Below are 14956 nucleotides of genomic sequence, written 5' to 3'. Positions count from 1 at the left end.
CTCTCTCTCTCTCTCTCTCTCTCTCTCTCTCTCTCTCTCTCTCTCTCTCTCTCTCTCTCTCACCCACCCTGAGTCCGGTTCTGCTCGAGGTTTCTGCCTCTTAAAAGGAAGTTTTTTTCTTGCCACTGTCGCCTAGTGCTGCTCTTGGTGGGAATTGTTGGGTCTCTGTAAATATTATTATAAAGAGAAGGTCTAGACCTGCTCTATTTGGAAAGTGCCTTGAGATAATGTATGTTGTGAATTGGCGCTATACAAATAAAAATTGACTTGACTTGTCAGGAAGTGTCACCTTCAAAGACCAGAGGAGCAGTCCTGCGGATGTTACTGTGATTGACTTGGTTTGTGCTAATTTTATTAATTTGTTAATCAATATGCGCCAATCAACACGACACAAGGTGACATGATCAGGCTCTTAGGGTCGGTGCTGCTTTTCGGTGTGTCAACGTCTTTGCTGTTTGAGCTGATACTGAACTGAGGTGGTGAACATCGTTCAACTTAAAAAGACCCTGGTGTTTACGTCGGAACGATCTTCTATATTAAAGTAAGTCTAGATCTTACTCTGTAAAGTGCCGTGATATAAAGTATATTATGATTTGGCGCTATACAAATACAATTAAATAGAATTGCAAATTTTGCCTTTAGGATTTCCGAATTTCATTTAACGCAGCACCGGTTACCATAAAGCGGTTTCAACTGACGTAACAAATCCTATAAATACTTTTGTGGCGCGCCTACAGCCTCTCTCTCCAGTCCTCGGTAGACGGGATACAAGGAGCAACTTGCAGGATGCAGGTAAGCGTAAATAACGGACTTATTAGAAGGATTTTCAAAGACACGACATGGAACATAGAGGCTAACTACACACGCAGCTGCCGTGGATAGGTTAGAAGGTTTTCTTGGACTTCGTCGTTTCATTTAGAGCACCACGCTGTCCTCAGTTAGCATAGCTGCACCTAGTTGTAGGTTAGCTCGATGCTAACGTGGCTATCGGCTAACATGACCACGCTAAGCGTCCCTTTCCCCGCGACTTATTCCCGCTTCTTTCTGGGGGTCGGCGGTGACTGCGCCTATCACAAAATTCACAATTTTAAAGGTAAAGCTGCACAATGTTCTTTCCTGACCACGTTTGAAGTGGACCTTATTAAACCGTTTGGAGAGCATAAATCAACGTAAGAGATCGCCCTGTGTTGCCACAAGTCGGCGCTCATAAAATTCAAAATGGCCGACTTTGTCAGGGTTGGCTCCGGGAAGGATTTTTTTTTTTTTTTTTTTTGGTAGATCTCAATATGATACACATGCCCACCAGGTGTTTGTTTTTTGTTTTTAAAGCACTCAAACATCACTCATAACGGATATGAAGGTAACCACTTCATCCTGGAGCCCAATGGCCGCTTTCGACATGTGCCAATTTTCATAACTTTCAAGTGTCTTATGAAGAATTATTATAATCTGAGCAAAACCAATATGTTCCTTGCATCTTCAGTGCTTGGGCCTTATGATTTCAGATTACAATAGGACCTTCACCTCTTGGAGTTCGGGTCCTAAATACAGCAGCAATCTGTCAATTTTCAGGTTCCAACCTTCAACAGAAGGAAGCAGCCGAGTCTAAGATTAAAGCCGCAAGCAGCATCGGTCAGGTTCTGAGATGGTCCATTTAGTATTCATATGACACTGTAGCAGTCGAACATGTAAATGCTCATGAGTGTGGTCCAGACACGGATCAAGGCCACATTGCAGACTTGTCAGTGGGATCGTCCTGTGCAGCGGACTGATCCAGGACTGCAGTGGCTATAGAAAGTCAGGTTTTGCTTTCACCTCTGCACTGTTGGTTGCTGAATGGTGACAATGAGGCCTGACACACTCACCTTCTGTATCTTAAATATATGCCTCCTAACCAGAGGCGTATCAACACTGAAACCTTCTTCTTTTTTTCCCCAGGATGTGACCTAGTTGCTGAATGTGATGGGACTAATTCTCTAACAGTTTGAGGACCCTCTGAGACATGAGGTTAGTGTTTGGTGTTTTTGACCTGACTGGAGGGAACATGATGCAGCAGCACATGGTTCCTCCTGAAGGAAATGTGGACAAACTGCTGATCACTTCCTGTTTACATTCGTATCATTGTACACAGCAGCTCTTGATCTTGGTCTGTCAGAGTATTGAGATGTCGTGACTCTTGTGTTCTTTTGTCTGCCACGTTCACGCTGTGGAGAACAGTGGAAACCAAGCAGAACCTGGAGACACATGAGCTCTCATGAAGTGTAAAGGGCACAGTGTGCGCTCTGGTCCTGTCAGTGGGCTGTAGAGGACATGCAGTGCATAGAGCAATTCATTCTCTTGCAACCCACTGCTGTTGACTCTGCAGCAGTGTTACTTATGAGAACTGACAGCTGATGGTTTGGTAATGTGATGGGTTTTTTTTTTTCCTAATGGCTGTGAAGTTAAACTGTCCTGTGTCGCTGTCTCCAGGTGCAGGAGAAGACCCCTGCGGCCTGCTGGGTAAGTTGTGTGACAGAATGCATCTACCATTGACTGAGTGTTTATGATGATTGGCTAAATATGTTCAACTGCTCTGATGTGTGAGTGACACCTGCCTGTCTGAACAACACGCTGCCCTGATGACAATGTGTCGATGGTCCTGGAAACACAAGGTCACCTTCAACCTACCTCTTCCTCCTGCAGGTGTCCTCGCCATCCTGACCTACAGGTGTCCTCGCCATCCTGACCTTCATCATCGCTGCATCAACATAATGTAAGTACAGAGGACGTGTTTTAACGTCACTTCTTCACGTGACTTCACTCGAACCATCACCAGTGACTAGTAAAAGGTTGGGGGGGGGAGTGTGGCGCAGCAGCACTGTGTGGTATCTGCAACCAGCTGCTCAATCAGCTGGTTAGTTCAAAAGTCAGTGCTAGACTAACTCAACATCTGGCATCGTTGGTCTCCATGCTGCCTGTGTGTGGAGTCCTGGTATTTTTGTTGAAACACTTTTTAACTCGTCAGATTTTAACAAGCCCAGTCTCCAGTTTCCATGTAGTTTTATCAGAGCTCCTGAACCATATAAAACTGGTCACTTACGTCCTGATTGTTCCTCCAGGTCTGAGCTGCAGTAAAGGACGTCCTCCGGTCCCAGACCTCAGCCGGACTTCAGCAGAGGTGAGTGAGGTGACTGGAGAAGTGGTGTCCACCATGATGGCTGAGGTCTATCCCGACAGACCTTTACCTGTAGGGCCGAGTCGTTGGAAATGCCTCAGAGAGAAAATCTGTAGTTTCGCTTTACCCGCGTGTTCACTACCATGAGCATTGTGGGATATTACTGCAGGACACATGAACTGTGACGTCACCATTAGGGTTGTCACTTCTTAATTTGAAATTCAAAAGTTTGTTCAATTGTAGGGAGAAAAGTTCATACAACACTTTATCCGAGCTGCAATGACCTTTTCAAAATGTAGCTGCAGTCTTTATAAGCGCATCAGACCATAGGCAGGTAATATTGTCAATGAAGACAAACGCACTTGATCCCGATCATGTTGATAGATTTGCGTTTCTGGCAAATAATTGGCTTGACTATCGGCTCCATCTTTTACCTTTCTACATTTTTATTTCAAAGGTGTCGGAGCTCCCTATCGACTGTTGTGACGTTTTTTATTCAGGGAGGCTTTTTCTTCGCACTGTGTTCAGTGTTACTGCAGCACTTTGAGTTTCACCGAATGAAAAGTTCTGCACTTTTAACGTTTTATAGAAAGGTAGAAGTGACGGGCATTAAGAAAACAATTAGTGTTTATATTAATATCTTTGTGATTATTCAGCGCAGAAATATGGTTGTAAGACGGGCTGTTAAGTCAATAAAGTAACACAATTAAAGATGTGGTGTTTTGGGGGAGGGGGGCGCATTCGAATTAATTTAAATGAATTGCGTTCATCACTTTTTTTTTTTTTTTTTTTGTTTTTTACTTTTCATATGAACTTTTCTTTAGATCACAAAGGACAAATATATAAAACACTGAGGGGAAGAAGAAGAAACAAATTAGTCATGGGGGGGTCTGTGTTTTTTAAATGCTTCATGTACAACGAGTGAAATAAAGATGGAAGCACAGTGAAGTTGTTTGGTGTTAAAGGTTTGTTTGCTGTGAAACTCAACTCGTCCTCTTGTCCTTTGTCTTCAGGTCGTGGTGATGATGGACGAAATGTGAGCCATGAGCTGGTGACAGTGGTAAGTGGGTTTGTCTCAGTGGGATTATCAGTTCCCTGGCTGGGTGTTTTGGGGAGGGGGGGGGCAGCACTGTGTGGTATCTGCAACCAGCTGCTCAATCGGCCGGTTAGTTCAAAAGTCAGTGCTAGACTAACTCAACATCTGGCATCGTTGGTCTCCATGCTGCCTGTGTGTGGAGTCCTGGTATTTTTGTTGAAACACTTTTTAACTCGTCAGATTTTAACAAACCCAGTCTCCAGTTTCCATGTAGTTTTATCAGAGCTCCTGAACCATATAAAACCATGTAAACTGCTGATGGTCACTTACGTCCTGATTGTTCCTCCAGGTCTGAGCTGCAGTAAAAGACGTCCTCCGGTCCCAGACCTCAGCCGGACTTCAGCAGAGGTGAGTGAGGTGACTGGAGAAGTGGTGTCCACCATGAGAGCTGAGGTCTATCCCGACAGACCTTTACCTGTAGGGCCGAGTCGTTGGAAATGCCTCAGAGAGAAAATCTGTAGTTTCGCTTTACCCACGTGTTCACTACCATGAGCATTGTGGGATATTACTGCAGGACACATGAACTGTGATGTCACCGTATCGGTGCCCTTTATCTTAAAGGAGCCGTTTGAGAGTGTAGCTATTGCTACGTAGCTAATGTTAGCATTATCAGCTGTTCGTTTACCAGCGTCATTGTTTACAAGTCAAAAGCCTTGTTGCAGGCTAAAATGCCTGATTTCACAGCAGCTTTTATCAGCTCTCTACATGACAGGCTCTTTAGTGATGATTGGATCTTCAACCACTTAAACTGTATACATAAATATCGACTGGATTATTTGAACTGTAGATAATTAATTTCATCAGGAGATTAAAAGTAGTGGATCATTGTTCCAGTGGCTCCAGCAGCTTTACACCTGCAGTTCCACCACAATGTTGTTGCAGCAGCACAAAACAATCTCACTGCAAAAAACATTATAATGTTCGTCACAACTTTTAAGAGGCTGCTGCAAAATCTGGTGTTTTAGGGAGGGACTGATTATTGATAAATGGCCTTAAATGAAGTGCAGTAGAAAATGGAAATGATGCTGCTGCTTTTTATAAAGATCAGGCAAGATGAATGATGAAAGTAATTGAAGTGATTTTTCTTTCAGATTCCTGAACCTTCCAGGAGACATGAGTCAGCTGCCTTTCACTGTAAGTTTGTGTCTGTGTGTGTGTGTGTGTGTGTGTGTGTGTGTGTGTGTGTGTGTGTGTGTGTGTGTGTGTGTGTGTGGTCATATACCAAGGCTTTCAGGACTCTGTGTTCCTGACTTGCTGTGGACTTGACCATAAATTAAAAACCATCCCAGTGGGCTCCTGCAGCAGCTGCTGAGGAGACTTGCTGGGAACATGACCTGTGAGTTTGCGGTGCTGTCTGGATGGAAACATGATATTTTAACCATGAGTCATTGTCAGATGAATGTGTTGAATTGGACGTAACTACTGTTGAGTTCAACCTTCTGCTTTGTTTTCAGAGGCAGCTGAACGGTGCAGAGCAGTTGGTCACTTTGGAAGCATCTGTTGTACTGCGCATTTACTCCAACATTTACTTCAACAAATAAAATGTATAAACCTTCCCACTTGACTTAGTGTCTGTTTGTGAACAAATGAAATCAAAATGTGTCTTAATGTTCATTGGGTGGATCTGCTGTTACAGGGAGTCAGGACAGACCAGCAGCTTCCTGTTATATCCAGTTGTTCTCGGTTACAAGAATAAACTTAATTCAAGAAGTGCAGCATAATACAGACTTCAATAAAAATGAACAAGCAACACTGAAACTGAATAGAAATGAAAATAAATCACAGTAAAGTGGTTACTATAGTAGGGTGGCTTGACCCTGGAAATGTCCCTGGTTTTAAAAACATGTTTAGCTTTGAGATAGTTTTAGCCAACAGGGGGGGCTAGCTGCTAATAACAGCTTTAGAAGTGAAGCGCAAATGAAAATAGATTCATCCAGTCAGGTTTTTTTTTTTTTTTATATGTATATATTTATATTTTATGATCTTAGATCAGAAGTTATGATTGTTTCCTCTGTTTTTAAAGGCAAATTGTTTTAAATAAGATGAAATGTTTAGATAAAACATTTTTTAAAAAGGAGTCTGGTAGATGTGTGAAGCTCACAGGGTTTTGTTATTTGTTTAATTCAGAGATAGAAATGATATAAAACAAGGTGCAGTATCTGTTAAACTGCTGGGACACATCAGGTCCATGTTTACAACATGCAGCAGCATGTTTCCTCCAGTAGGGGGCGCTACGCTCCCTCTGGCAGAGAGACCGGCTCATGTTGGATGTGAGTCCTGGTCTCATGCAGTTTTGGAAAGGAGGGTATTTTCCGTGTGATGAAACACAGTTTTTAATCTGAGCCTGTGATGTAAAATAGAAACAGTTTGTCCTCCATCTCAGTGTCTTAGTGGAAAGGTCCTAGTGTTGGTTTGTGCTCATGACAGCACCCACCTCCAGAGTCTGTCGACCCCACCTGACCCAGGTGGACTCTACCTGGCTGATGAACCTGATGTGCTGTTGTTATTCCTCAGCGGCGGTGACAGGTGAAGGCATATTGTTTTCAGGTCATCCGTCCCGTTCTAGGGAACTTCTTCAAATTTGGCACCAACATTCACTTGGACTCAAGGATGAACTGATTAGATTTTGGTGGTCAAAGGTCAAATGTTAAGGTCACAGTGACCTCACAAAATGTGGTTTTGGACATGTGAACGCAGTTACTCTGTAATGCCTTGAAAGAATTTCTTCAAATTTGGTACAAACGCTCACTAGGACTTTTTAGCCATTACTCAAGACTTCACACAAAATCCCACACAAATGGTTCATATTTTATATGATTCGAGATAAACAGGATGTAACCTGAAACTAGTCTGAGTGGAGGAGGGATACAACCACAACAAGGTGATTCTAGTTTGATTGGCTCCCAAACACAGGACTCACCGAGCTCTTTCTCCAGTAAACAGAACAGCAACCATCAGCAGCTGCTTCCTACCAGCTGACTGTATTCAGTATGTGTGATAGTAACTCAGATCACATGTGCTCGCTTTAATCGAAAGTGCAGCATCAGCTGGGATGGCACAGTTTACCTTCAGAGCTGAATAACAGCCTTAGACATGGACCAATCTTCACAGTCCTCTAACATGTCCCCCCCCCCCCCCCCCCCGCTCCACAGGAGCAGACCAAACCGAGGCCACGGCGTAATTATAGGCTGTTTGTGTTTTTTGTGGGTGAACAATAACGGTCGACGCAGAACCACGGTTCTCATGGTGGAACAGTCTTCTGCTGGTGTAAAGTGGGTGAGAGTTCACGGAAGGGAACAATGAGATCTCATCGAGCCTCCAGCAACAACAGGCTGACTGTCACATGACACCATCACAAACACATTGCCAGAGAAACACCCGTCGAATCAGGAAATAAAAGTCGTGAGTGTCGCACATTTAAAAGCTTTATCATGAGCTGCAACAGATGGAGCATGGTGAACATGAGTGTGTGCAGTGAGACAGCTGGAGCCACAGACACCTTAAACTATCACTGCTCTCTGCATGACTGCATATATTATATATGTATATGCATATCTTATCATTTTACTGTCAGGTTCACTGAATGTTTCTCTCCTGGGGCAAAAATGATCACCAGCCTGTTCCTGCAGGATCCACCCTGAGGAACCTCGTAATGCTGACAGCTGACGGTGTTTTTCAGTGCTCCCTCTTCCTGACCGCAGCACAGTGGAAACTCCGTGAGCCTGCAGCGCTCAGAGCTCACTGACACACAATAAATAATCTATAACATGTGCAGACAGCTTTATATGCTCCAGGTAATAAGAGTCTAACACATCTAGTCCAGTCCGGTGTCAGTAGCCTGCGCCATCAGGGATGAACTTTTACCTTTTGCCGACAGGTGAAGACCATGAGCCACAATGCCCAGAACATAACATAATATATTTAATTTATTTAAATTTATTAAAATAACATACATGTTGAAAAATCTATATGTTTATATATGTTTTTCTTATTCATTTCTTAATTTAAAACATGTCTAACTTCACATTCTGGGAAAGTGGTCTCAGACTTTTGGACTCTTCTGTATATAATACCAACATATGTTGACAGGCTTTGAGATGTTTATCATATTACATATGTCTCAAATATAGCATACATATATAAACATATGGGCTAAACATATATGTCAGTATATGAAATAGTTTCAGTTTTTAATAGGTTTCATATATAATTTTTACCTATATGTTCATAGCCTATAAATTAAAAACGTATATATATAATTTATATTATATTTATAATATAAATTTTATAAATGTATAATTTAATATATGTACATTACATTTGTGTATGGGTAGTATTTTATATTTACTGTAAACTTTACCAATTACACTTCCACACAGTAGATAACAGTACGTTACATTTAAGTCATATTAATAAATCCGATGTAAAGAGTGACGTAGTTGTGTCCTTTTTAACCAGTACATTGTGTGTATTAAAAACAGGTTCATGGGTCTCGCGGGGTTCGGAACCAGTGGTGATGATGATGATGATGCTGGTCTCAACGTCTCCCTCCCCAGGTTTCTGTTTACTACCATCATAGAACTGTACAGATCTGAGCCTGCCTCCACTTCCTGTCTCACATTTGCTCAGCATGCCTTACATTCACCCAGCCACGCGGTGTCCACGCGTCGGCTCTGGACGCTGATTGGCTAGAGTCGACACAAACAAAGCTACTCCACCAATGGGAGCGCTGTGCACGCGCTGAGCCATGCTGTTCACTCTGGCTGCTCGTGCCCCGCTGAGGCTCGTCATATAAAAGCGGCTCCGGCTCTTTGTTTACAGCAAAAAGTCCAGAGGAAGCAGAAGCTTCGAGTATAGTCCCGTCACCACAAACCCACAGTCCCTCTTCTTCTCTGTCCTCCACGCCCGTCCGAAGCAGCCATGGTGGCCATGACGAAGAGAGTGAAGACCTTCCAGATTACCTTTACGGATCCCTGCAAGACTTTTTACTGCGGCGGGGACAAGGTGTCCGGCCGGGTAGAGGTGGAAGTGAACGAGGTGACGCGGGTGTCCGCAGTGAAAGTGCTGGGTGTGGGCCGCGCCAAGGTGGGCTACGCTAAAGGCAAGCAGCGCTGCCGACAGGAGGCCGAGTATCTCCGGTACGAGGAAGTCCTGCGGCTGGACGAGCAACCCACAGGTACGGACTCTCTTACCTCTCTGTGTGCGGTCAGGTTAGCTGTTCAGGTGGCAGAGCTAGAGTCAGGTATACAGGTATCAGTCACTGTGTCTGAGCCTGAGTTCACCTGTTGGACCAGAGACTCTGGAGTTGACTTTATATTTCACTAAACTGACGACAACAGAAAACAAGAACATTTACAGGAAGTCCTTTATAGTTAATATAATAGTGTTCTGTGTTCTGAGTATTTATTATATGTGAGTTACAATCATGTTTTAGCTAGCCCGTGAATCCAAATGAAAATTTACACATAGTGTACAATAATGATAATTGTTGTCATAATTATTATTATTATTATTATTATTATTATTATTATTCATACTGCCCATGTTGACTGGAGCAGCTCAGGTCAGACAGTATCCAGGGAAACATTCATGAACAGGCGACTTAAGATGTTTAATTTTCTCTCCCAGACTCTGATGGATCCATCCTCCTGAGACCAGGAAACAAATACGAGTACACGTTTGGATTTGAGCTCCCACAGCAGGGGTAAGGCAGCACCTCTCAATCCACGTGACGTCATGTCGTCTGGCTGCGCACATTTTATTCAAATGTTTTATTTAGTTAATTTAAAGGTTTTTCACATGTGTCATCGCAGGCAGCTGGTGTCATCATACAAGGGGAAGTTTGGTTATGTGGAGTACTTTGTGAAGGCCCTGATGGAGAGGCCGCAGCAGCCCCCCCTCGAGTGCAAGAAGCCCTTTGAGGTGGAGGAGCCCCTGGATGTCAACACCCCCGACCTGCTGGTGAGTTCACTGAAGCAGCAACAGAGGGTTGTTTATTCAGCTCGTCATATTCTGGCTCGGACACGTCGAACCTTTTGTGTGTGTTGTATAACGACGGAGTGGAGTCTCACCTTCCTGCGTCTCCTCAGTCTCCCACAGGTGGCATGAAGGAGAAGAAGGTCACCTGCATGTTCATCCCTGATGGCCAGGTGTCGCTGAACGCCAAAATCGACCGCCGTGGCTTCTGTGAAGGCGAAGACATCTGCATCAACGCAAAGTTTGAGAACACCTGCTCCCGTATTGTGGTGCCCAAGGCCGCCATCATTGCCAAGCACACCTACCAGGCCAACGGCCGCACCAAGGTCTTCCGCCAGAAGCTGTCCTCAGTGCGTGGGAACCACATCATCTCAGGCATGTGTGACGCCTGGCAGGGAAAGACCATCAGGGTGCCAAAGATCAAACCGTCCATGCTGGGCTGCAACATCATCCGTGTGGAGTACGCTCTGATGGTAAGGTTCAGGCTCTGCAGGTGCACAGAGACTTCTACTGTTACCTATTGAGAAAAGAGATTAATGTAAGTTTTCATGATCCCTTCACCAGATTTACATCCACATCCCCGGGAGCGAGAAGCTGATCCTGGAACTGCCGCTGGTCATCGGGACGGCCGGTCTGGGCAGCCGCAGCAACAGCGTGAGCAGCCAGGAGGGTTCGGTCAGTAACTCCTCTCAGAGCTGGGTTTCCCTCAGGATGCCCTCCGAGCCTCCCAGCTACACCGACATCACCCGCGACTGCCGCCTGGACCAGCCCCTCACGCCGCTCCTGGACGACTTCGATGGGGACGACAGCCCCATCTTCATGACCGCACCCGCCTTCCAGTTCCCGCCGCCGCCGGTCTACACTGAGGTAAGTTTCTCAGCCGCGCCGTTTGACAAAGCGACCTTTACTCTGCCCGTCAGTCCAATAAGAAACCACCTTTGCTGATAACAGTGTGTTGTTTTGCAGACTGAGGAGGAGTACAGTGGCAACGCCCGCATGCTGCCGGTCTGCTGAAGTCCTGCACGGACTCTCAAACTCCGGTCCAGCTCTCAGGGACCGTTCATCTAAAGCACTTGAAAAGGAGCAGAAAGTCCAAACTCCAGTGGAGATGGAAGAGTAAAGCCGGGACTGTGGATGTGGACAGAAGGATGCTTTCCTGTTCTGTCAGCTGTCTTCACTGTGCTTCATCACCTACGCTGATCCTCTTCCTCCTGGTGCTCTTCGGGTCGTAGACGTGGAGGCGGAGCCACAGGGCCTGTGGCGCGCTACATTTCTGAATAAGCTGTCCCTTCCAGAGACCGTCAGGATCTCACTGTCCATTCACAGCCACTTTATGACTTTGATATTGGGGCCAAGTGTTGTATGACCCCCCCCCCCTCAGCCTGCTGTGACATCTCTGCTTTTGTGGGGTTTATCTTTTCCTCATCATGTTTTGTCATTCCAGTCGAACCCTGTGTTTCTGAGGGATTTCACTAGAGGAACCATCATTTCTGTCTCTAAAGTCCAATCAGCATGTAGAGTAACCTCATCATGCAGCATCTATATGTTCTTATGTTCCAGTATTTGAACAATGTGGTTTATTCCTGTATGTTATTGCACTTTTTGATTGACGCATGTTGCTCCACTACTGCCTACCAGACTTTCTGTTTGTCGTTTGAACAACATTTGATTTCCCTGCTTGGTATTTGTGCCAAACATGATTGAAAGTAGACGCCCGTGTCGCGGACACACCTGTGAGGATGATAATCATGGTATCTGCAGTTGTCCCAGACAACATTTCACTGTGACGCTTCATCTGTGGAGTCACAGCTTCTTCAGGGCACAAAAAAATCACTGTTGGACTGATTTATGATAAAATATGTTTATAGTGCATCCTTGATATTTACAAGTATTTTTGTATGAAACCCTATGGGTTGTTTTTTTTATTAAAGACGTGTTGAAAATGATCCAGTGTCTCTCTGTGTGACTCGTGAGGAAGAGACAGGTGGTCCTCAGCTCCACCTGCATTGTGGGGACCGGTGTTACATTATAGTGTGGCCTTATTCACCCTGTCGACCTCCATGAAGACCTGAACCTGTGAAGACCGGGTCCAGGTACAGGATGACTCAGACCCCAGACGCTGGATCGAGTTCTTCAGTCCAGAAGAAGCATGGTCTCCTGCTCTGGTCTGTTTCCGTCTGTCTGGATCCTGCTCCCCTGGATGAGGCTGGGGGTCTGGAGCTGGGAGGAGGTCCATGTTGGGATCTGGCCTGGGACTAGTAGAGGATGTGATGGCGAGTTTCCAGGTGTTGATGTGGACAGTGGTCCAGGATTAACAGACGGCGTCTTCAGTCCTTGTCATGACGAAACTTGTCATGAGATTTCCAGGATGTGTCAGCAGCTCCACTGAAAACCATCTATATCATCTGTTCAGCGCCTTCAGCATCACTAACGATGAAACTAATTACTAGCTAACTAATGATGTCATCAGTCACCAGCAGGAGGTTTTTATCAGAATATAAATAATATGGTCTTATGTTCTTATGACCAAGAATCATTTTCATTTATTAGAATAAACAGACCTTTGGATACGAGAGACGCCTTCAGGGTTTTTACGTTCGTTTTATTCATGGATGAATTAATCTGAACTGTCATTAATTAACCAAAGTAACATTTAAAGGCAAACACAAAACAACCCATCCTCATATCGCTGAAGCGTTCACACGGTGGCCGACAACGGCCTGACACACTCCGAAGACACCTACAAAACTACAAAACTACAATAATACAAAACTACAAAACTACAATAATACAAAACTAAAACATGGGCAACAAACACACCGCAAGTTCAGAAACGATGCAACAACAAAAACACATGAACCAACAGAACAAAACCTGCATGTTCAGACAACACAGCAGGAGAACTCCAGGCCTCTAGCGGGAGCTCCAGGTGGAACACCTTGAACATAAGCTGGGGCTCCCACCTGTGAGACCAGACATACGACCTTTGACCTTTGACCTTGGACCAAACAAGAGTGTGAGGAAAGGAAGAAGAGGCGATAGAAAAAGGTTTGTGTTGTTTTTTAACTTTTGGCCGCAGTTTTAACGACATTATAAAACAGCAACAGAAAATGTAACAGTTCAGTTAAATTCAGTTAAACTTTATTTGTAAGGAACCAAATCATGAAAAACATTATCTCAAGGTCCAGACCTGACAACATTATAGCAAGTGTTAGCATTAGCTTACATACAGTCTCTGGGTGTTCCACTTAGAGAGCTCCCCCTAGAGGCCTGGAGCATTAACGTTGTGTTGTCTGGATACGCAGCGTTTTTATTTTTTATTCCTCCGCGCCGCCGACAGTCACAGCAGCAGCCATTTTGTTTTACGTACGTCCATCCCATTCTAGTGGACACAATATCTCAGAAACACGTTGACGGAACTTCTTGAAATTTTGCACACACATTCACTAAGACTCAAGGATGAACTGATTAGATTTTGGGGTCAAGGGTTCAAAGGTTAAGGGCATGGTGACCTCACAGAAAACGGTTTTGGCTTTCTGAAAGTAATATCTCTGTAACGCTTTGAGGGAATTTCTTCAATTTCGGTAAAAATGTTCATTTGGACTCAAGGACAAACTGTTTAGAATTTGGTGGCTAAAGGTCAAAGGTCAAGGTCACAGTGATCTCAGAAAAAGTGTTTTCTGAGGTCACCATTATTCAGAAAATTAGACACAAACGGTTTGTATTTTCTCTGATTCTGGATAAACAGGAAGTGACCTGGAACTAGTCTGAGTGGCGGAGGGATACAACCACGAGGAGGTGATTCTAGTTTCTGTTGCATTTGTTTTGGAGGTTTGCTCTTCATGTTTCTGTTTACGTTTTGAATTATCGTACGTGTTTTTGAATCTGCATCGTTCCTGAACTTGCGGTTCGTTTCTCCTAATGGAAGCGTTCGGAGCCGTAGCGGCGGAGCAGCTGGTTTGCACTCGGCACACTCAGGGTCGGGTCTGCTGATGTGTAGCTTTCATTTTCAGCGGTGTATGAGGAGTTCAGTGTGTGCTGTGGTAGTATCAGTGCTGTGGATGACCTGATGGTTGGTGCTCCTGGAGGATAGTTGCTCTGCGAGCTGAGACTGGAGCTATTTGTCAGGAGGTTAGGGACCTAGAGGAGGTGAGGTGGCAGGTAAATGAAATGCCTCTGGATGTGTCTGTGTGCACACCAGGGACTCAGATCACATCGGGGATTGTAAACCTGGAGAGTGCACAGTGTTGTCGCAGTCAGGTTGGTCATCTGATGACAGGGTTCATACAGTGGAGTATTTATACAGTGTCCTGCTGAGAGACAAGGAAGCTGTTTATCTGTGAACCAGTGCTGCCGCCGGAGTAAGTTTAAATGTTCATAAGGTTGTGAGATCACTGAACTGTTTCATACCTGTACGACTTCTGCCGTTTCAGGCTCCACTCTTCAAACAGAACAAACTTGATTGGACAGTCAGAGCCGGAGGAATATTGTTTTCGGGTTGTCCGTACATACGTCCGTCTGTCCCATTCTCGTGGACACAATATCTCAGTAACACCGAGAAGGAACTTCTTCAAATTTGGTACAAACATTCACCAGGACTCAAGGATGAACTGATTAGACTTTGGTGGTCAAAGGTCAAAGGTCAAGGTCATGTGACCTCAGAAAACAGTTTTTAGCCATTACTCAAGATTTTACAGAAATTATGACAAAATTTCACACAAATGTTTAAT

The 14956-nt window shown here is 44.6% G+C and overlaps 1 protein-coding gene, 1 long non-coding RNA gene and 4 other non-coding genes across 6 annotated transcripts; all 6 read left to right on the top strand.

The window, feature by feature from the left end:
* The first annotated feature begins 731 nt into the window (after nucleotides 1-731).
* LOC130183535 (uncharacterized) lies at nucleotides 732-5806 on the top strand. The gene is made up of 9 exons (XR_008829841.1): nucleotides 732-792; nucleotides 1939-2007; nucleotides 2470-2499; nucleotides 2683-2752; nucleotides 3099-3157; nucleotides 4168-4214; nucleotides 4540-4598; nucleotides 5342-5384; nucleotides 5705-5806. It is a non-coding gene; the product is annotated as an uncharacterized LOC130183535 (long non-coding RNA).
* Nucleotides 2854-2991, top strand: LOC130184431 (small nucleolar RNA SNORA8). Its single transcript, XR_008829998.1, has one exon. It is a non-coding gene; the product is annotated as a small nucleolar RNA SNORA8 (small nucleolar RNA).
* On the top strand, nucleotides 3197-3330 carry LOC130184439 (small nucleolar RNA SNORA18). Its single transcript, XR_008830006.1, has one exon. It is a non-coding gene; the product is annotated as a small nucleolar RNA SNORA18 (small nucleolar RNA).
* LOC130184433 (small nucleolar RNA SNORA8) lies at nucleotides 4280-4417 on the top strand. The gene has a single exon (XR_008830000.1). It is a non-coding gene; the product is annotated as a small nucleolar RNA SNORA8 (small nucleolar RNA).
* LOC130184438 (small nucleolar RNA SNORA18) lies at nucleotides 4638-4771 on the top strand. Its single transcript, XR_008830005.1, has one exon. It is a non-coding gene; the product is annotated as a small nucleolar RNA SNORA18 (small nucleolar RNA).
* Nucleotides 5807-9063: 3257 nt separating the features above from the next.
* Nucleotides 9064-12172, top strand: txnipa (thioredoxin interacting protein a). Its single transcript, XM_056399890.1, has 6 exons — nucleotides 9064-9426; nucleotides 9879-9954; nucleotides 10064-10211; nucleotides 10340-10699; nucleotides 10791-11093; nucleotides 11193-12172. The coding sequence occupies exons 1-6, from the start codon at nucleotides 9171-9173 to the stop codon at nucleotides 11238-11240; spliced, it is 1191 nt and encodes a 396-aa protein (XP_056255865.1). The 5' UTR covers nucleotides 9064-9170; the 3' UTR covers nucleotides 11241-12172.
* Nucleotides 12173-14956: the final 2784 nt, after the last annotated feature.

The sequence above is a fragment of the Seriola aureovittata genome, chromosome 16 (genome assembly GCF_021018895.1).
Source record: "Seriola aureovittata isolate HTS-2021-v1 ecotype China chromosome 16, ASM2101889v1, whole genome shotgun sequence".
In the NCBI taxonomy this organism is placed as follows: Eukaryota; Metazoa; Chordata; class Actinopteri; order Carangiformes; family Carangidae; genus Seriola; species Seriola aureovittata.
This window is presented reverse-complemented; position numbering and strand designations above follow the sequence as displayed.